General features: G+C 40.9%; 6 protein-coding genes and 1 long non-coding RNA gene across 16 annotated transcripts in view; 3 read left to right on the forward strand and 4 right to left on the reverse strand.

Annotated features, from left to right (window-relative positions):
• The window catches only part of LOC139771988 (uncharacterized), a 151,527-nt gene extending 148,698 nt beyond the window's left edge, over window positions 1-2,829 (reverse strand). For 3 of the 5 annotated variants that reach the window (XM_071705582.1, XM_071705546.1, XM_071705458.1), the window contains exon 1: window positions 2,704-2,829. In XM_071705582.1, the coding sequence (XP_071561683.1) occupies window positions 2,704-2,749 (46 nt within the window). In that variant the 5' untranslated portion in view covers window positions 2,750-2,829. The remainder of the gene's footprint in view (window positions 1-2,703) is intronic. The other 2 variants (XM_071705467.1, XM_071705406.1) reach the window with 1 other exon arrangement.
• Acat2 (Acetyl-CoA acetyltransferase 2) lies at window positions 2,224-6,246 on the forward strand. 2 transcript variants are annotated; one of them, XM_071705637.1, is made up of 8 exons: window positions 2,224-2,784; window positions 4,485-4,606; window positions 4,717-4,829; window positions 4,939-5,138; window positions 5,204-5,433; window positions 5,500-5,688; window positions 5,768-5,930; window positions 5,996-6,246. In XM_071705637.1, the coding sequence occupies exons 1-8, from the start codon at window positions 2,391-2,393 to the stop codon at window positions 6,112-6,114; spliced, it is 1,530 nt and encodes a 509-aa protein (XP_071561738.1). In that variant the 5' UTR covers window positions 2,224-2,390; the 3' UTR covers window positions 6,115-6,246. The 2 variants fall into 2 exon arrangements, with proteins under 2 accessions (XP_071561738.1, XP_071561747.1); XM_071705646.1 differs by lacking the exon at window positions 2,224-2,784 and adding an exon at window positions 2,973-4,027.
• Window positions 6,247-6,549: 303 nt separating this feature from the next.
• On the reverse strand, window positions 6,550-8,838 carry Nt5a (5' nucleotidase A). 4 transcript variants are annotated; one of them, XM_071705661.1, is made up of 2 exons: window positions 8,469-8,838; window positions 6,550-8,354 (listed from the first exon to the last, which is right to left on the reverse strand). In XM_071705661.1, exons 1-2 carry the CDS (start codon window positions 8,507-8,509, stop codon window positions 7,034-7,036), a joined length of 1,362 nt encoding a protein of 453 aa, XP_071561762.1. In that variant the 5' UTR covers window positions 8,510-8,838; the 3' UTR covers window positions 6,550-7,033. The 4 variants fall into 4 exon arrangements, with proteins under 4 accessions (XP_071561762.1, XP_071561777.1, XP_071561786.1 ...); XM_071705676.1 differs by having other exon boundaries at window positions 6,550-8,385; XM_071705685.1 differs by having other exon boundaries at window positions 8,465-8,838.
• Window positions 6,550-9,425, reverse strand: LOC139772198 (U7 snRNA-associated Sm-like protein LSm10). Its single transcript, XM_071705700.1, has 3 exons — window positions 9,215-9,425; window positions 8,845-8,962; window positions 6,550-6,751 (listed from the first exon to the last, which is right to left on the reverse strand). The coding sequence occupies exons 1-3, from the start codon at window positions 9,352-9,354 to the stop codon at window positions 6,575-6,577; spliced, it is 435 nt and encodes a 144-aa protein (XP_071561801.1). The 5' UTR covers window positions 9,355-9,425; the 3' UTR covers window positions 6,550-6,574.
• A 2,167-nt stretch (window positions 9,426-11,592) lies between these two features.
• Window positions 11,593-15,902, forward strand: LOC139772208 (excitatory amino acid transporter 2). The gene is made up of 9 exons (XM_071705721.1): window positions 11,593-12,556; window positions 12,623-12,716; window positions 12,962-13,160; window positions 13,383-13,596; window positions 13,668-13,949; window positions 14,177-14,410; window positions 14,662-14,856; window positions 15,009-15,143; window positions 15,223-15,902. The coding sequence occupies exons 1-9, from the start codon at window positions 12,474-12,476 to the stop codon at window positions 15,425-15,427; spliced, it is 1,641 nt and encodes a 546-aa protein (XP_071561822.1). The 5' UTR covers window positions 11,593-12,473; the 3' UTR covers window positions 15,428-15,902.
• A 466-nt stretch (window positions 15,903-16,368) lies between these two features.
• On the reverse strand, window positions 16,369-17,644 carry Emc6 (ER membrane protein complex subunit 6). The gene is made up of 5 exons (XM_071705728.1): window positions 17,489-17,644; window positions 17,014-17,174; window positions 16,860-16,952; window positions 16,748-16,767; window positions 16,369-16,548 (listed from the first exon to the last, which is right to left on the reverse strand). Exons 1-5 carry the CDS (start codon window positions 17,526-17,528, stop codon window positions 16,518-16,520), a joined length of 345 nt encoding a protein of 114 aa, XP_071561829.1. The 5' UTR covers window positions 17,529-17,644; the 3' UTR covers window positions 16,369-16,517.
• A 136-nt stretch (window positions 17,645-17,780) lies between these two features.
• LOC139772228 (uncharacterized) lies at window positions 17,781-19,102 on the forward strand. 2 transcript variants are annotated; one of them, XR_011718088.1, is made up of 3 exons: window positions 17,781-18,063; window positions 18,200-18,303; window positions 18,384-19,102. It is a non-coding gene; the product is annotated as an uncharacterized lncRNA (long non-coding RNA). The 2 variants fall into 2 exon arrangements; XR_011718087.1 differs by having other exon boundaries at window positions 18,409-19,102.
• Window positions 19,103-19,148: the final 46 nt, after the last annotated feature.

Consider the following 19,148-nt stretch of genomic DNA (forward strand, 5'->3'; position numbering starts at 1 on the left):
CTCGAAAGTTCCTTGCTTTTAAAAATACCTACTATTTCCGACATATATATTCGCGGATAAAAATCAAACCGACGTCTTCGACTTGCCTGGAAAATGTTGTTGCCAATGCAACAAACACGCGAATTGATTAGCATCACTTAGGACTCGCGGTTGCGTAATTTAGACATCGGGACTGTATGATGAGTGCGGAATGTAGATGTTCGCTCAGGAAGCTATGAGATCCTCCGAGTATGAATCGCGTACGAATGTGCACCGAACCGATGAGCGAGGCATGCATCGTTGCGGGACGCACGATGCCCGGCGCATCGTTGGACGTGCGTATTACAGTTAATCTTGTTACGCGTAGGTATATAACGGATTGTATCAAAAATACCAAGTGATCGTTAGGCAATGTTCATTCGGTTCGACACGCTCGCTCCGTTTAATATCTTCGGCGCTTGCGATCATTTTCTAGCTTATTCTTGCTTATTCTTGCTGATTAATCTCGTACTTTAGTATTTATTTTATAAGAAATTATATTTCTAATAATGTATATGTTAGAACTATTAATATTTTAGTTGAATATCTGGTAATACTCCAATATATTATCCAGGTAATAATATATATATATATATATATATATATATATCTATATATATTATATATAATTCAATACTTTTGTATAATTTTTTAGAAATTAAAATAATGTGGACAAAATACGTGCAATATTCCTAGACTCGTTCCTAGATGTGATTACTATTTTTGAAAATATTTGAATATTTAAATTGACTACCGATTTCATTTTCAATATTTTTCGTGTGTTGTCCAGTTTACTTAAAAAATTTAAAAAAATATGGATAGCAAAAAAGTTTAGTATTTAATATAATCCTTAGAATATAAAAAAATATAGACATCACATGGCACTTAAAATAATCGATTCGATTATTAATCTATTGTAATCTAAAAAAAATAAAGAAACGCAATACCAATTTATACCTACGAAATTCAAGAACTTTTATATCAACACCTTTTAAGAAACTCAATATCGAGCATTCCGCCTATTTCGATATATATCTCGAATTATACCTCCTCCAATTACGTTAAAATTATTTCAACGATGTCTAACAACTTCTCCTTTATAAAAATTTATTTGGAGGCGACATGTTATCATTCCTCAATATTCAACACATTAAACATCTTTATAATTGATGTTTAATTGAATTATTATGACCTGGATAGTATCTTAAATATTGGAGCAGTCGGATAATAATAAAGATATTCAACTATATGTATATAAAATATTAATAGTTTTAATATATATATTATTAAAAATAGGATTTCTTATAAGATAAATACTAAAATACGAGACTAATCGGCAAGAATAATTAATGTAAATTCAAATTAAAACTCTAAACTTATTGACCTCGTAGCTGTTCAGATTTCTACAAATGTTCCTAATCAACACGTTGAATACTATGGCCCATATTCTCAACTGTCTTTTATCGATAAAAGCTTTTATTTCTGAGACACTTTGTTTCACGTTATATATACTATAGCATTTTAGAAATAAAAGCGCGCTTTTATCAATAAAAAAGAGTTGAGAATATGGATCCGTGCTTGAGATCTCGACACTCCTTGACACTTCTTGACGAAAGAATCTACTATTCGGGGAGTCAAATGAGTCATCGGTACAAGTACCAGACAGGCGAGGTAACAGGTGTATTCGTGAAAAGGCACGCGGTTATCTGGCGCGTGTACACACTGTTTATTTCTCTCGCAGAAAATGCTCCAATTCGGCGAGGTATTCAACGTGTTAACACGGGCACGGAGCGTAATAATAGCGCATGCCGACGAATCCGACGATGAAGCGAACGGCCGACGGAGAGAGCACGTTGCGGCGCCGCGCCGCGCCGCTGACGTGCCCGATCTGCGGACTGCGCGCACGACAGCACCCTCGAGGACAAGCAGCACGTCCGCGTAGGTGTACAAAGGCGAATCAGCCGGCGTTCAATTCGCGAGGACGAATCGTCGCGGAATTCGCGGGCACGGTAACGCGCGGCGGAGAACGAGGGGAAAAAAAAAGAAAGACACAGATCGCGAAGGAAGGAGGGAAGGCAGACGGAGACAGATAACGGTTTATCTCGAGCGGGCCGGCAGGGAGACGGGACGGGACGGGACGTCGTCGCGGCGACGCGAGCTGCAAGGCCGTCAACGCGTGACCTTAATGACTAATCGGCCTGGCGACCGCGGAATTACTGTCGCGTATCACGCGAAAAGCCGTCCCCGCTCGGTCGCGGCCAGCCGCGCGGGACACCGCGCGAGAGAGGATCGCGCGCTGTCAAACTCTCTCTCGCGCGCGCGGAGGCCTGGACGCGAGCGGCCTGGAGGACGGTGAACGTTGAACGGCGACGATGACAGCCGTCGCCGAGGAGCCGCGGGGGTCGCGGCGACGTCCCGGAAATCCGAGTCACCCGCGAGATCGGCGCTCGGCGTGCCCGCGATCGTCCAGCGGACGGTTCTCGGCCTGGCGCACGGCACGGCACGGCACGGCACGGCACGCGCGCGGCCCGACGGCGCGGCCCGACGACGTCGTGCGCGCACCGATGACGTGTCGCGGCGACGGCGACGCGTCGCGCGGAGTGCGACGCGCCGCCCCGGTCCCGGAGCGTCCGCGGCGCGGGCGCGATCGCGGCGAGCAAGGAACGCGAGGGCGCCGACAAATACCTCGTTTCTCGACGAGCTCCGAAATCTCCTCCCTGTTGTCGGCCATCTTAGCACCAGTCACTGTCCCACAATGCACGCTGGGTAAAAACAAACGCGCCGTCGCGCGGCTCGTCGCCGTCCGTCGCCGTCGTCGCGGCGCTCCGGGACGCGCCGCGCCAGCGCCACCTGCCGCGCGCACGCGGAGGCATCTGTCAGTCGGCTCGCGAAGGACCGTGTTGGTGACTCTGGCGTGTTTACCTCTACCCGTCGTTCCGGCACGTGCGTCGTCGACGTCGAGCGTAGTCCGAACGTCGTTCGACAACATTTATCGCTGTTCCTATGCATTGTCTTATTGTCCGAGTTTTTTCCCGTCTCTCATTGATATTCCTGGCTTAAAATTCGTTTTTTCTCACTTTCCTCATGCGCGAGTATTGTATTTCACAGTGCTGCCTAGCTCCTTTGTCAGCCTCTCATTCCTAATCTTTGACCCACCTACTTACTGCAGTATAATTCTTTGTGTAATAATAAACCGTTGTTGGTATTCATTTTAGACGTTTGGTAACACAGGGCTGCATTTCGTGGAAAACATCAATTTCACGGCTGAGAAATAAACAAGTTAAATGATCATGACAAATGTGTTTATTTCAGTTTTAGGAAGAAATTATTTCTCCACAGTTTAAGATAAAATTCTTTAAAAACCGAAATCCATACCTTTAAAAATGATTAATGTATAAAAATAATAATCAGCTATATTTTAATTTATTTTAATTCATTATGTTTAACATGAATATCGTACAAAATTAACTTGCTGTATGAAATGAGGAAATTATGCGTCATTACATTCTTCATCGCGTTATCATTTCCCCATACTCCAAATTTATCCAACGTTAAAGCCATTATTTCCCAAACATTATCGTTTTACGTCATACACGTTCTTTCTATCTTTCGTAGGCGTATTACGTTTTTCCCCACTCGGTTATCGCAATTCTGGCAATGTTTGACATTTAGGCGTATAAAATATGCGTCATAGCCGAATATGCGATCCACGAAAATTCCTAAGGAAAAAAAAATAATAGTAAATCACGAAATAGGCTCGGAAACGGCTGCCAAGTTCCCCTCCTTTAATCCTCCGCTTTTCTTCCGCGCAAGTACACGTTCGGCATGACACACTTTCACATGCAGCCGCTCCTGGTACACACGTCGTCCGAGCTAATATAATTCCGTTAGGCAATCCGGACGCGGCAGTCTTCGTGTGTTTTTCTGCAAGTTCGGTTGCGCTTGTACGCGGCTCGCAAAATGAGTGATCGCACCGTGGTGATAGTGTCCGCTGTTAGGACACCCATAGGTAATGATGAAGCGAGGAACGATACGTGACACTGGGCTGATAAAATCCCGCGTAACAATGTTGCAATGTTAAATTATCGAGGTCTAAACAAATACGAAATTTGAATTTGAATGAGTCAGTGAGGTAAATTTCGAAGGTATTTTGCGCACAAATTTCCTTGTAAGCGATAAAAATTCAGCGAGCCTTCTTTTCCGGGCATTCATTCAGGTTATATTCTTTACGAATAGCACAGAAATACGAGTATGTAAAAAACTATCGCAACTGTGTTGAATAAAAAATATACCTTGTAAAACAATGCATTAATAATAAAAATTGAATTGTGCACTGAACAAACGAATACATCTTATATTTAATTATTTCTACAGAATATTATTCCTATAATAAATGCCATAAATATAAAACTTGTTTTATATTTATTATTTATAATAATATTATATTTACTATTCTGTAAATATAGGGTCATACTGCGGAGCCTTATCTTCATTGAAAGCATCGGAGCTGGGAAGTGTCGTTATTAAGGAAAGTCTGATAAGAGCTGGACTGAAAGGATCAGATGTTTCCGAAGTCATTATGGGACAGGTATTTATAATTCTGGAAGAAATAAATGAACCAAATGGTATATATTTCAAAATCCAATCAGATTTATATACGTGTGGAACATACATTCCTATTGATTGGTCGTTTTTCAGATACTTACCGCAACCGAAGGCCAAAATCCTGCCAGACAAGCAGCGATACGTGCTGACATACCTATTCATGTACCTGCTTACCAAGTGAACATGTTGTGTGGCTCCGGTCTAAAGTACGTCTATTCTGGTCCATGCGTGATTTATTTCCAATGTACATTATGCATATTGCAAACAAGATCACCTTGAATGGTCGATATAACGTGTTACGTACATGTCTTACAGGTCTGTAATGACTGGTTACCATGCTATAAAGACAGGGGAAAGCGAAATAGTTGTAGCTGGTGGTCAGGAAAATATGAGTAGAGCGCCGCATGCCACTTATCTCAGGACTGGTGTGAAATTTGGAAGTTGCAATTTAATGGATACACTATTGGATGATTGTTTAACAGATGCCTTCCATAAGATCCACATGGCGATCACAGGTAAAACTGGACATAGTTTTTGCATTATAAAAATTCAAATTTAATATTTTTATTATCATTGGCAGCTGAGAATCTTGCCGAAAAGTATGCGATAAGCAGAGAGGCGCAGGATTATTACGCGAGCAAATCTCAGCAGAAGGCAGAGGCTGCTATCGGCGCTGGATATTTCGACAAGGAAATAGTTCCAGTTACCATTGCAGGCAAAAAGGAATCGGTTGTTGTGTCTAAAGATGAATTTCCGAAATTCGGAACGACCGCGGAGAAACTTGCAAAATTAAAACCGGCGTTTAAACCGGTATGTAAATATTATACATCTCCGTATGTAAATTATATGAAAAGAATATAACACATTTGTATTTAGAACAACGGCACAGTTACTGCTGGTAATGCATCCGGTGTAAACGATGGTGCGGCTGCTGTAGTTCTCATGTCCCTAGAAACTGCTGAGAGTAAAGGAATCTCACCATTAGCCAGTATTGTTGCATTCGCACAGGTTGGAGTTGACCCTAAAATTATGGGCATTGGACCTATCGAAGCTGTTAAGTTAGTCGTTAGTATATTTGTTTTTAATTATTTCAATTTTAATATACTGTTAAGTCTTTACGATTGAAAATACACGTTTATTTCAGTTAAAAAGAGCGAACTGGACTAAAGAGGAAGTGGATATCTATGAACTGAATGAGGCCTTTGCCGCTCAAGCAATAGTGTGTGTTCAAGAACTCGGATTAGATCCCGAGAAAGTTAATGTAAATGGCGGTGCTATCGCCTTAGGTCATCCTGTTGGCATGTCAGGTATGTACCGATGCTTGGACTTTCTCTAAAGAATTCTCATTTTATGATAAAATTTTGTGTTTTAGGAACAAGAATACTGGTCACTCTGTTACACACTTTAGAAAGAACAGGAAAGAAAAAGGGTGTCGCATCTTTGTGTATAGGAGGGGGAATGGGCATTGCTATTGCTATTGAAAGAACATAACGAATGTCTTCCTTATTTATATATATTATATATATCTTATATAAAATTTATTATATTTTTATTAAAGCGTTTCTCGCTAAAAATGGCCTTTCTTTTACGTTATACATTGAATAAAGGGATATTACTATGTTGTGTACAATGTTCATTCATTTTAGTTGTGTAATACAACAAGTATTTGATTATTCAATCCCTTTTTAGAAATAATTTGAATATTTTTATAATATGTGTATTTCACATAACTAAGTTTTAAGTAAAGATACTGAAATATGAATTATATTATGAAATATAACAATATTGAGCTGTCAAGTATAAAACATTAAAAAAGAAAGATAATCTTGGGACGCACATAATAAAATAAATTATACAAATAATATTTTAAATATTATTCGATTTCGTAAGACGGATAATTTAAAATCACCAAAACAAAACAACAAATTAGATCTTTACAAGTCTCATTTATTTACGTTTCGGTTTTTGTTATATTCTTACTCTCTAAAATTTGTTCTACAGCCGCAAGGCCTTCCTGTTGTCTCTGTTGGGCACGTTTTGTTCTGTAAGTTGTTTTTGTACTCGTCATTTCCCTCGAAGGTCGGCCTAGTCGTTTTAATTGTTCCTTGATAGCTGGGATAATCCGTATCTTAAATTATAACATGCCTAAATTAGATGATAAAACGGGCAAGTATAAAAATGAGTTTCTCCATTTTATTAGAGACTGACAGTTTTTCAGCAATAACGTTAAGCACATTTCAATGTCTTTAAATATGTATACAAGCACATTATATTTAAAAGTCACAAGCTAAAAAGTCACACCTACAATTTTTAAAATACTTGTAAGATTTTGTAAAAAGATAAAAGATTTTCTCTTCGTTACAAACGATGTAACATAATAAATTCTAATATTGTCATTCGCATTCTTATATTACATGGCTGACAAACTGAGTGGTACAGCAGGATAATATCCGCGATATGACTTTCCATCTTTATCAAAACAAAGGATAGGTTCCCCTAACGGTCTCTGTGTTACCAAACTGATATCCGGTATGCACAGCTTCGCGTGTTTCTTTATCATATGCCCCCATAAAGAGTCTACATTGATTGTCGAATCTTTCAGACAAAAGTAAGACCCCCAAAGTTTCGAATTCAAAATTTTCTCGTCCGGATGTGTCAAAGAGTGATAGAGCATCCCTTCTGACATTTGTTCCTCGATTACGGCCAGCGTATCACAACGTGCAAATGCATTTGGTACATAAATATCTTGTACGAGATTATCGCCGACGTACAAACACCGCTGATTAATTTTCCCCGTTATACGAGCGAGAAATTCTAATAGATCATTCCAGTTTCCCTGACTATACATTTCGCCTCGTTTTAAATCTCGGCTCGCGATATCGGTTTCGTTATTATTTACAACGTCGAAGAACGGCCGATTGTTAATAAAAAACCCCGGTTTCCTCGCGTAACACACTACAATATCGAAGAGAGATCGCCAGTCCTCCCCGAGAGCGTAACTCGCGGTGAAACTCGCAAAGTCCGCATTCGAGCCGGTAATAAGAAAGGTCGCGGATTTTTTCTTTACTTCTCTCAACCAGGAGATCGTATCTGAGCTGCATTTACGCAAATATTTCTCCGGGTCTCTTTTAACATGGCCAAAGATCCCTTTGTTCGATTGGAAATGCTCTCTAGAGAACATGTAAAACAGTCCGGCCAGTATGTCAGGCCAGATATTATATCTGTCCAAGGGTGATCCGCGTTCCTCGTCGAGAGTATCTACAGCCCGTGCAAACGCCAGACCCGCCACTATGTCGAAGTAATCCAGCGCGCTCCTCAATTTCTCGGACAGAGGACCGTTCCAGGCTGCCAGTACGTCGCGACAGAAAACATCCGTGGCCTCCCATCTTTGCTCCGGATATATCTCCCTTATTTGGTCCGCGTTTAACAGACGCGAGCCGTGGCACGCTCTGCGGATAACACCGTCCGGGCTCAGCCTGAGCACGTTTCCCCTCTCCATGTCCAGCAACAATCCCTTCTGCATAAAGTCCAGGTCGTCATCTGTCAGCGGTAGTTTCAGCAGATGCTTCGCGCTGTATCCCCGTCTGTCCACCAAGAATCTGGCCAGCATCTCGTACTCCATGTGGACTAGATTCGTGACGTTGTAACGCAGCAGAGTGTTGTCCAGGTCGAAGCCGACGCAGTCGTAGTCCGTGAATCTGAACACGTCCATGTCGTTCTTGGCGAGGCTACTAGAGCGCGTGGAATCGTATCTGTTAAAAACTGTACATACGGTCGTACCGGAAGGTACTTCTGCTTTATCAGTTACCCGTTTACGTACGGAGTAGTAGTGCCTGCGTACATACAATCTGACGGTGTGACGGTAAAGACCCAGGTCTCTAATCATTTCCAAGCGCGACGGGCAGGTGTTGGCATCATGTGGTCGAGTAGTCCGGCAGCTTTGCGTAAATATAGACTATAGAGCGAGTCGACAATGGACGCAGGGACGTTTCACTTTTCAGGGCCAGACTGTGCAACTCCGACATAAAAAACACCTAAGCCCCAGATGCCCTAAGCCCTAAAATGTCCTAAACACCTCGAGCGAGCGAGAGCCGGTTTTTTTTAGTCACGAGGCGGCGACATAACCTAAACGGACGGTTGCTCGCGCGCTTTACCACCACTCCGAAGGTCGAAACGGAGGGAACGAAATCGCTATATGCTCCGAATGAGAGGTGCACTCACGTTCAACGGGATGTGGACGCAGCGGATGTTCCTCGCCTGCACGAAGAACATGTCGAATTTGAAGGAGTCGCCGCGTGGATCCGTGAACACGCAGTCCCGCATCACGACGTTCATGTATCTGCAAAACGAGAGCGAGAACGGCATGTTCAGAGTGTGGTGCGACGAGTCGTCGGGGATCGCGAATCTTTTCGAGAAAAGAGGGACAGGTCCGGTCGATTTTTTTTACGCTCGTCGAACACCCGTTTCGCCCGTAAAAGTCGCGCACCACCGTCGACGGGACGCGGATTTTCAGATACAACGATGATCGCTCGAACGATCGCACGTCGCACCGAGACGAGAACGTTCACCCGTTTGCTTCAGTTTTACTTACGCGTCGGCATGATCGACGACGCCGACGATCGTCGCCTCGTTCCGCAGGTCCACCGTCGTTCGGTGACTCTCCACGGCCTTCAGCACGATCGCCAGGGTGTTGTAAAAGAAGTGTTTCTCACGTTTCGAGTCCTCGGACATCGCGGAGGCGAGCGTGAAACCGAAGCGGGTGAGACGCAATACCACGCAGTACGCACGAAACTTTCGTCGCCGCCGGCGGAGCGAACTGGGATCACGTGACGGATCACGTGACGGACTACGTGAGCATCGTGAATCGTGCGCAGAAGCGCGCGTAAATTAAAAACGAGCGTTTTGCGTTCGTATAAGAACGTATACTGTAGCGCGTTATGGTATTGTTATAAAATATTTAGCACCCTCTTTTTTCATTCAGTTTGATTGATTTTTGATTAACTTTGTCATCCCTTTGATCGTAGTTGCATTGTTATGTAACATAATCGTGGTAAACGACTCGATCATTTTTACTGCGAAACGTTTTTTGTATTCTGGATTGTATAAAATAAAATTATATTTATTTTATCTGAATTACATTTAATGATCATGTTTAATAGAATTTTATCTGAATTATATTTAATAAAATTATATTTTCTTTATCTGAAAATTGTTAAAATCACCTTTATACACATAAATTTCACAGCAGCATCACATTTTTATCTCGCTTAGAGTCGAGCAACCAATCAAATGAATTCTACTCTGCATACTTATTAAACATTTAGCTCTATAGTAAATCAAAATGTAATAATTGTAAAAACGCGGCTCCGTAATAATTTCAATTAATTAATGCTTCAAGATATGGATCTTGAAAAAGAAACGTTCATCATACGAAAGTGCAATACGAAGTGCACGAGGCAGAGATAGGAAATAAAGTTTGAATTTATGCAAATGTAATACACGAGCGACGACAATTGTAACTCAATTTTCTCGAACGCATTAATTAATTCCATCGCGAATGGCTCTCGCTCTTTCGTTCAGAAGTTACGGGATGTTAAACGCGTTATCGTGGGGAGATTCGATTTGTCCTCGTATTATACTACCACCGTGAACCCGATGTTAGTCTATATATAGTCACTTATATAGCCGTCATTGCTAGAGGAATTAGGTTACTTCCCAACGGATATACAAAGGGGTCTTGTAAATGGTCGTATCCTACATGCATCTAAAACAATCACGCGCAAATATTTCCGCGTAACTGTTACCTCTTATCACTGTCACGTTCGCGAAAGATATTGGAAACCGATGATTTCGATTGAAATCTTCTTGCGAAACCCGCGAGTAGAATATAATTGATTATAACATACGTTTCACAATAAATGAAATGATTCCAGAGAATATTACAGTGTCTAATTGTAAGTCATTTAAGTCGTCTCAAAATTTTTAAGACGTTTTATGAAAATATCGGAAAAACATCTGTAAGATATGTCTTTAAAATATCTAATGTCCCAATTTGTAACGCCTTTTAGAAATTGTTTCAAGATGTCTTTAAGATGTCTCATTTGAATTTTAGACGTACGTAATTTCAATAATCTTGTTTAGACAGTAAAAAAAAATACATGTATAAACAAAAAGAGCTTGATTACTAAAAATTGCTTGATTTAAATCGGTAAATTAATAATTTAATATATGTATAATTTTGATAACGACAATTCAATATCTATTTAAAGAAAATTTTATATAATTATTCTTAATACGCGTATTTTGTAACTTTTCAAAATGTAACACAAAAACCTGTATTAATAATATGAAACATTTGTCTTATAAATAAGCATATCGTAAGCACATAGTAAGATCATCGAAAGTCCTATTGTTATTATCATACGTTATATAGATCAATATAATTATATTCATCTCTTGTCTATCAATGTTCGTACCCTGGCCTTACGTCACACGTTTCGGATTTGATGCGGGCTCTTACGCGTTATGAGATAACGATTCAGCACTCTTGGTGATGTCGCTGCTCCAACATCACCGTTGAAGTCTTCCCTCCCATCCCGCTCTCATTCGATTTCCTCTACCTTTCAGTTCAACGTGCCTTGCGTTCATCAATAAGCATGCCAGGCGTCGATCTCTCGAGTCGGCGGTTTCTGCGAAACTCATCGAGCAGAGCGGCATTTTTGCTCCCTTCGGCGTTTATTATTTGGTGCCGTGCGACCCGCCGTGATGAGTGCCTCCTTCCTGTGATCTACCGGTCTCTCTTTCTCCTCGCGACACATCTCCGTTCATCTGCCTCATGCGCCCCTCTCTCCCCTTTCGGTGCGTGCCTTTCGTCTCCCCGGGTCCTCCCCCGACGCGCGCACTAATCAACTTCCTGGATGGGGCACATTATCGGCCTGATTGCAGGCAGATCCCAACGCCGCGGCGCGATACCTAGCCCACCGGCGCGGCGCGGCGCGGCACGGCGCGCGGCGGCATATCTATCCGATCTTCTCGGCAAGTCGATCGCGCGCGCGAAAAAGCACCGTCGGAAGCTCTGCGGATGTCACTCCTGCCCGCAACCGGCGCGGTGCAATGATCCTGAACGTAATAGATCGGTTGTGACCTCCTTCGGGGCCTTACTCCGTCTCCGTGTCGTCTCCCCCCCAATCCCCCTGCCATCGTCGGGGCCAGCGTTCAGCTCACCGTGCGCTTGTGCAGCCCGCCCGCTGATGGTTCCCGGTGGTTCGCGCGAAAGGATCGTCGTGTGTCGCGAGATGCGCTACCAAACGCTTTGCACGTGCCTCGATAATCGTTCGCGAGAAGAGGTGTTCGCTCGCCGGGTTTGATTTTCCGGAGAACGCCGAGAGAAGAAAGCGAAGCGGAGGATTATCGTGGATAATCCAGGGAGATAATCGCGGATTTCCACATACGCACCTTATTTTTCTACGACTACAGTGGAAGCATTTTAACTTCGCTCTCTGAAGCGAAGCTAAAAATAGGATTCTTTAGTTCTTAACGTTGTAAAATTTTAGATAATCTAATTGCATTAAAGAGAAATAATTTTATTCCTTAATAATTCCCCACACAGACAAACTTGTGCGAGAAATATCGTACGGGGATAATACACGTTTCTTCTAAACCTGGTAATCCAGAAAAATTGTAGACGTCATCGTCAGAGTGTCTGAATAAAATCAAGATGATCGTTAAACGAGGCACAACGCATCAGTTATGAAGGCCGCGGGATGAAGACTCGCAAGGCCTATCCCGACATTCCTCGTGCTACGTCTCACCTGAAATCTTGAAGCGACGTATCTTCGAAGTTTAAAAGGATGTCTTTGGGGCAACGTATTTCCGGCGCGGTTGCGGTTCTCCGGGGAGCGACGACGGAGGCCAAGGAGGGCGGCGGCCACACGTAAAAGATTTCTTATGCTTTTACTGAAAAAATTCCGAGCTGCTTCTCACCTGGAGTATATTCCAGGTCGTGCGTGGAGGAGATCGAGAAGATGACGTCCGAGGAAGAGATCGAGGCCAAAGCGCAGCACAAAGTGACGGCGCTCGACAGGTTACAGATGGTCAGTAAACTTTTTTAAGGATCGAATTTACGTAAGCGTTGATAAATAAGTGCGTCGTCCTTCACTATTCAGTACTCTCAATTTGATTCTTTAATTATCTTCGCGACAAAATAAGCGATGAAAGAACGAAAGAGAGTACATTGTGATTAAAATTAAATTCGTTATATATTTTCTACGGGAGAAAAATGTCACGCAGCGTGCGTTAGGAGTCTATTAAGTTTCATTGCGCGTTATGGGGAATGTAGGTGATAGAATGGATGGGAAGTAACATGCTTCTGGCACTGACCATCGCTGGAGTTTTGATGGGTCTGGGTCTCGGGTTTCTGGGTCGATTGGGCAATCCCACGCCGCAATTTATAACCCTCGCCAGCTTTCCGGGAGAGCTTCTTATGCGGATGCTGAAGATGTTTATCCTGCCACTCATCATCTCGTCGTTAATTTCCGGTAATTATAATTCAACGACAATTGGATCTTGAGCCGCTTGAGCGGACAATGAATAAAATGAATGAAAAGAAGAAGAAACAAAATCCAATTACGTAAATATTAATAAAAACGAAAAATTGAATTTCGTATTGCAATAGGGATATATTATACGCTTGAAACTTTCCGACTAGTCTCTGTCTTCCCTCTTCTGGCGAGGTACGAGCGATCACTTGCTTATTTCAGGAATGGCACAGCTGGACGTTCAAAGATCAGGAAGGATAGGAATCAGAGCGTTAACGTACTATTCGATAACGACCATTCTCGCCGCTATAGTGGGCATCGCGATGGTGCTGATGATCCATCCGGGTAATCCAGAGATCAAAAGTACGGTCGCGGCGGTGGTGAAGGCCGAGGAGACGAAAGTCTCCACCGTAGACGCGATCCTCGACATAATTCGGTACGGAAAAGCAGCCTCTATAGCACCACGACGGCCACAATACGCGTCCGAAATCTCTCTTTCATTCCCAGAAACATGCTGCCGGAGAACCTGGTGCAAGCGTGCTTCCAGCAGGTTCAGACTTCTTACGTGAAGAAGAAAGTGTTCGTGATTGGCAGCGCGAATCAAAGCGAGTACATATTGGAGCCGACCTTGGTTTATAAGGACGGCACGAACGTGATGGGCATGATCGTGTTTTGCATCATCTTTGGCGTGCTCGCGGGCCAGTTGGGACCACGCGGCAAACTGATGGTGGACTTCTTCGTGGTGTTGAACGATATTATCATGAAACTCGTCACGATCGTCGTCGTCTGGTACGAAACTATACGAATAAATACTTCATCTTCGCATCGCGTACAAGTTCGAGGAACAATTGATTATACACATTATTCAATTTTATTTTCATGCAAGTTTCTGGAATATATAAATCAATAAAACTTCAAATATTAATTGAATATTAATTAATTGATATATTGAAGCTTAAAGGAAATAAAATCTCTTTTCTCTCTTTTTATGACAATGCAATTGGTAATCGCTGTAGGTATTCTCCGTTTGGAATTATGTGTCTGATAGCTGGAAAAATCATGTCGATCACAAATCTAGCGGCAACCGCCGAGATGTTAGGTCTGTACATGGTGACAGTTGTATTAGGCTTGATGATCCACGCGATCATCACGCTGCCGTTGATCTACTGGTTTATAACCCGAAAGAATCCAGCGGTGTTCTTTAGAGGCATGATGCAAGCCTGGGTGACGGCCCTGGGAACCGCTTCGAGGTAATCATTGATTTGCTCAGCACGCATATACGTGTATAAAAACATTTTTTAAATTAATTTAAACTCTTTGCGATCATCATTTTAAAGTTCGTTCAATGATTAGTTAATCCAGAGATTATCTCAAAGTTAATTGAAAAATGGCCTCACGGATTTATATTCATGAAATCAATTGTACATAAAATTCCATTTTCTGGCATGGCTAACTTCTTAAAGGAATACGACAATGATATAATCGATACATGGGTTTATAGTGCGGCGACCTTGCCTATAACTTTCCGTTGTCTCGAAGAAAACAACAAGATCGATACGCGAGTGACGCGCTTTGTTGTGGCGGTCGGTGCCACCGTAAACATGGACGGCACAGCTCTTTACGAAGCCGTGGCCGCGATCTTCATCGCACAAATGAATGGAATCTCATTGGGATTCGTTGAAGTCATTACCGTCAGGTATACGCATTTCATGAATAGAGTATGATTTCTTTTCTTCTTGAAATTGCTGGTTATTTCACTTTAAGCTACAATTGAAGAAAAGGATCATGATATGATCTGATCATCAGCGTTAAAAGAATTTTTTGTCTCAAGATTTGCTCTTTTTATAGTCTTACGGCTACTTTGGCGAGCGTTGGAGCCGCAAGCATCCCCAGCGCAGCCTTGGTCACCATGCTGTTGGTGCTAACTGCCTTGGGTCTCCCTACGGACGACGTTTCTCTGTTATTCGCTATCGACTGGATGTTGTAAGTTTTACATGCCATCTATTACAATGCCTCGATAAAATTAGAGTCAAGAGTAAACTTAATATCGCTCTGTTTTAAGGGATCGGATCAGAACCTCGATCAACGTTTTGGGCGATGGCTATGGGGCTGGAATAGTCTATCACTTAAGCAAAGTGGAGCTGGACAAGATGGACGAGGAAAGGAGACTGGAGGCTTTGGAAACCGGAAGGCCTTTCGAGATCGCCACCGAGATCTGTCGAGAAGAAACAAAAGCGCATGAGCAAACCTCCGAAACGAAAATCTGAGGTCTTCCCGCAGATTTCAGCAAAGCGGCGCTGTTTCGCCAGGAATTTTATCCGTCAGTTCGCAAGAACTAATACTTGTCCTTGTGTTAAGTATATTTGTGTAATGCAATTGACTTTCACTGCCGAAATCGAGTTATTCCCGTGAGTTAAATTTAACACACATTAAAAATAAGCTATACATATCATTATTAAGGATGCCGTAGGTATGACTTGTATTTTATTTAATGATATGAATCAATTTCCATTTTTGTAGACAACGTTAGCCAATAGCGAGTGGATAAAAGCATTAAAAACACCGAAGTAGAAAATGAGCATGTTAAGTACAAACTAGTGGAAATTGTGTATCGATTTCATATTTCTTTCCCTAGTGAGTGAGAGATTCTTTTACTTTAGAATATCAAAGAATGTACGTAGAAATAATCATGTACAGTAAAATAAAAATATAAAATGCAATAAATTATTGAAAATTGTCAAAGCGCTTAAGATGTTCAGCGATCGACGATATTTAAAGAAGAAATGTTATATCATGAATAAATTTAAGCGTTTTATTTCAGTGATTAAAGATAATATTAATTATTGATTAAAATAATAGCTGTTGATAACGGTGATTAAAATGGTGAACTATTTGCACGAATGTGTTCACAGCCGTTGCATGTATAAGTATACATATGTATATGGTTACCAGAGTAATCTTCATCAAATAATTGTAATTCAGTAATCAATAATTTATTATGCAAATATATATATCATGTCTATATATATATATATATATATATATATATATCATACATCCAATAAAGAGAATATGGCTCCTATATAATATCTCTATTGCATTGCTCATATATTGTCTTTCTACTTTTACGTTCAAATATTGGATAATAAATATCGCGATGAAAAGTGCATTCTATATACATATCGACATATTTGTACAACATCACATGAACGCTTCATCGTTTATTTGGTCAGTATCCGAAAGGCTTAAATAATATAAATACAATGACTGGCTTATTATAGTAATTATGTAGCTTTATATATATTTAAATAACTGCGTGACGTCACAATTGCCGCGAGCCATCCGTCCTTTCCCTTCTCAATAGACGTGAACCATCCCATATAAAAATCTAACCGCAATCATTAAGAAATGTATAGCATTCTAGTATCGCGCAATATATAAGGCCTGTTCTTTTCAGCTGAACTTCTTGCACAGTTCAGTTTTCATGTTGGAGAGAAAAAAAGAAAAGATGAACCGAGCAAGAAGTTCAGCTGAAAAGAACAGGCCTACAAAAACATATTACTTGTATCAATTGTGAAAAAGGATACGTCCAGAATAACACGTACGTCTGTAGAAGGTTTCACAACAGTTAAGGAAAACAATATAGACCAGCCTCTGAAAATAAAAATCATTCCTTAGAGGAATCATTCTAAAGGATACGCAAAGCCCGCCAAAGAACCCGCTGGTTAAGAGATGCCGCCTGCTAATGAAATACTTCCTCCACTGGCCGCCGGCCTTCATCAACAGCATCGCCTATGAAGATGGCTTGTGGCATTATGTAAAATAGTTTCTAATATTATCACGGCGCTCTTACCCACAGCCCGAGAACCGCAAAGACGTAAAATCCGAATCCGTACAGCCCGGTCAATCCTAGCAGTCCAGCTGTACCGCCCGATAAAGCTGCCATTGAGATCTTACAGTATTCCACAACCGCGGCATTGTTTGCAACTGCCGCGTCGCTGTATGCGACGATCTCTGCAACACGTAGTCGTGTTTAATAGCTTTATTCAGTAATATTCTACTAAATATAAAAAATAAATTACGGAAACTTCTCTGGAATTTCGGAAATTAATCTACAATTTAGCCTCATCGACCGTGACGAGCTAATTATGTTACTTCACGGACTAATCAGATAAACTACGACTGATTTCATTAATTTATGCGCTCCTGCGTCTAAACGGCAAATAAATAAATAACAAACATAACCTGTAAGAGATTTCCACGGTGTTTCTCGACTTTCTCGCGTTTATCGCAGTTGCATTAATTTTCAAGGTAATTATCTCACTTACCGCCGCTTTTGTCCTGCTTCGTTTTTATTTTCCCCAACATTACTTTGTTAATTAGCGGGATGTTAACCTAACAGCGAAAAAAATAAAGGGACGAGTGTACGAACGACACGACTCCAGTCAGCAGAATCAGCTGCTCCACTCAAGACAGTCAAGACACGTCAGCTTCTGCGCATTCGAAGAATTGACGCATGGCGGCAAGTTCAAAGACCGTTATGTAACTCATTATCAGACACTGTCAAAACCTTACAACATATATTTATTTATACCTGGAAGCTGGAAGGAGAATGAAGGATCGAGCTTGTGTCCAAGTTGGGTGCGAGAGAGAACTATGTTTTAAGGAAAGAGAAGGATAGATTAGTAACCTTCGTCCGCAATGCACAAACGCGACTCGCGTCGTTGCTTGGTTACTGTTTAGAACATGTTCTAAGGTGTTCTAAGGTTAGGTTAGGAGATATCGGTAACAACGTGCGCAAACGGCAAAATTATTTCGAAAGGAAGTTATGTCATAGGAAAAAAATGCCAGGCCCATATTGTGTCTTATGCGGTAAACGTGATAAATCGGTATCTTGTCATAGGTAAGTAATATATGTAATATTTTGTGTACACAGTAAATTATGGGATTACATTATGACGTAGATGTCATCTCTGCACGCTTGCGTATTGCGAGCAAAGGTTATCACAGATCTTTCAAGAGGCAATTCCCTTTTCCAGGTATATAAGATGTTCTAAGGTTAAAACCTGCAGCTGTACGATAGACAATTGCCTGTCAACCGTCTATCAACTATCAGTCGATTACTAACAATTGTAATGGCACAGTAAGTATGTAAACTTGGGTCAGATTAATACTCTTCGATAATTATCGTTAAAGAAAGGTTATAGAGCACGCACATTGTAGATTGTGCTTTATTTATTTTCTAAAGAATCCATTCTGCCACGTGTCCCTGTGACAATGATGTATCACATTGAAAATCTTGGCAAGGATCGGTGGCAACAAAAGCGAGATACCTACAAGATTATAATAGTCGTTTGCTGAAATTTGAGAATGTTATAAACCGAATATCGCCAAATGATTTATTTAACGCAATAGCTTTTGCGTCAAATTAAATTCCGAATTTTAATCCAATACAATATGTTTGTTTGTTAAAAATATATGAATCTGATACATAAAATTATTAATAAGTTCTTGATAAATTATTTTGATGTAAAATGTATACATATAATTTCTTACACAATGTATATAGAAATGAAAACATATTTTATCAAAATGTATAAATTATATGTATATATTTATATATAAATAATTTCTTACATGATATATACATTGTGTACAAATTGAAACCAACTCTATAATAAGTATAATATCCTACGGAACAAAAAATTAATTGTAATAAGTGCAATAATGACCACTTTCAAAATATAAAAAATTCAAGTTATAATAATTTAATTTCCTATTGTTCTATTTATTACTGCGAATTTGTGGTCACACCGAGAGCTTTATCTTACAATTAGTATCGCTGTCGCGGGTATATGTAAACTACTCAAGAACGATGTAAAAAAAATAATTTGTTAAAAAAATTAGGTATCAAAGAATAATATCGAATAATAAAATTTCAAGACCATAAAAAAATTGTCAATGCTTTTCAATTTTTTACGTATTAAT

The sequence above is a fragment of the Temnothorax nylanderi genome, unplaced genomic scaffold, assembly GCF_030848795.1.
Source record: "Temnothorax nylanderi isolate EJ_2023f unplaced genomic scaffold, tnyl_v1.0 TNYL_tig0003_pilon, whole genome shotgun sequence".
Classification (NCBI taxonomy): Eukaryota; Metazoa; Arthropoda; class Insecta; order Hymenoptera; family Formicidae; genus Temnothorax; species Temnothorax nylanderi.

Coding starts and splice junctions, on each gene's coding strand:
- LOC139772208 (XM_071705721.1), top strand. CDS start 12,474: ATGTCTTTGGGGCAACGTATTTCCGGCGCGGTTGCGGTTCTCCGGGGA. Junction 12,557..12,622: donor AAGGAGGGCGGCGGCCACAC/GTAAAAGATTTC, acceptor AGTATATTCCAG/GTCGTGCGTGGAGGAGATCG. Junction 13,950..14,176: donor GTCACGATCGTCGTCGTCTG/GTACGAAACTAT, acceptor TAATCGCTGTAG/GTATTCTCCGTTTGGAATTA.
- Nt5a (XM_071705661.1), bottom strand. CDS start 8,509: ATGATTAGAGACCTGGGTCTTTACCGTCACACCGTCAGATT. Junction 8,355..8,468: donor TACCGTCACACCGTCAGATT/GTATGTACGCAG, acceptor CACGCGCTCTAG/TAGCCTCGCCAAGAACGACA.
- Acat2 (XM_071705637.1), top strand. CDS start 2,391: ATGACAGCCGTCGCCGAGGAGCCGCGGGGGTCGCGGCGACGTCCCGGA. Junction 2,785..4,484: donor TGTCCCACAATGCACGCTGG/GTAAAAACAAAC, acceptor CTGTAAATATAG/GGTCATACTGCGGAGCCTTA. Junction 4,830..4,938: donor TTGTGTGGCTCCGGTCTAAA/GTACGTCTATTC, acceptor CATGTCTTACAG/GTCTGTAATGACTGGTTACC.
- Emc6 (XM_071705728.1), bottom strand. CDS start 17,528: ATGTTGGGGAAAATAAAAACGAAGCAGGACAAAAGCGGCG. Junction 17,175..17,488: donor GAAGCAGGACAAAAGCGGCG/GTAAGTGAGATA, acceptor TACGTGTTGCAG/AGATCGTCGCATACAGCGAC. Junction 16,953..17,013: donor TTGCGGTTCTCGGGCTGTGG/GTAAGAGCGCCG, acceptor CCATCTTCATAG/GCGATGCTGTTGATGAAGGC.
- LOC139772198 (XM_071705700.1), bottom strand. CDS start 9,354: ATGTCCGAGGACTCGAAACGTGAGAAACACTTCTTTTACAACACCCTG. Junction 8,963..9,214: donor GTCGTCGATCATGCCGACGC/GTAAGTAAAACT, acceptor CTCGTTTTGCAG/ATACATGAACGTCGTGATGC. Junction 6,752..8,844: donor GCGTCCACATCCCGTTGAAC/GTGAGTGCACCT, acceptor TTATAATTTAAG/ATACGGATTATCCCAGCTAT.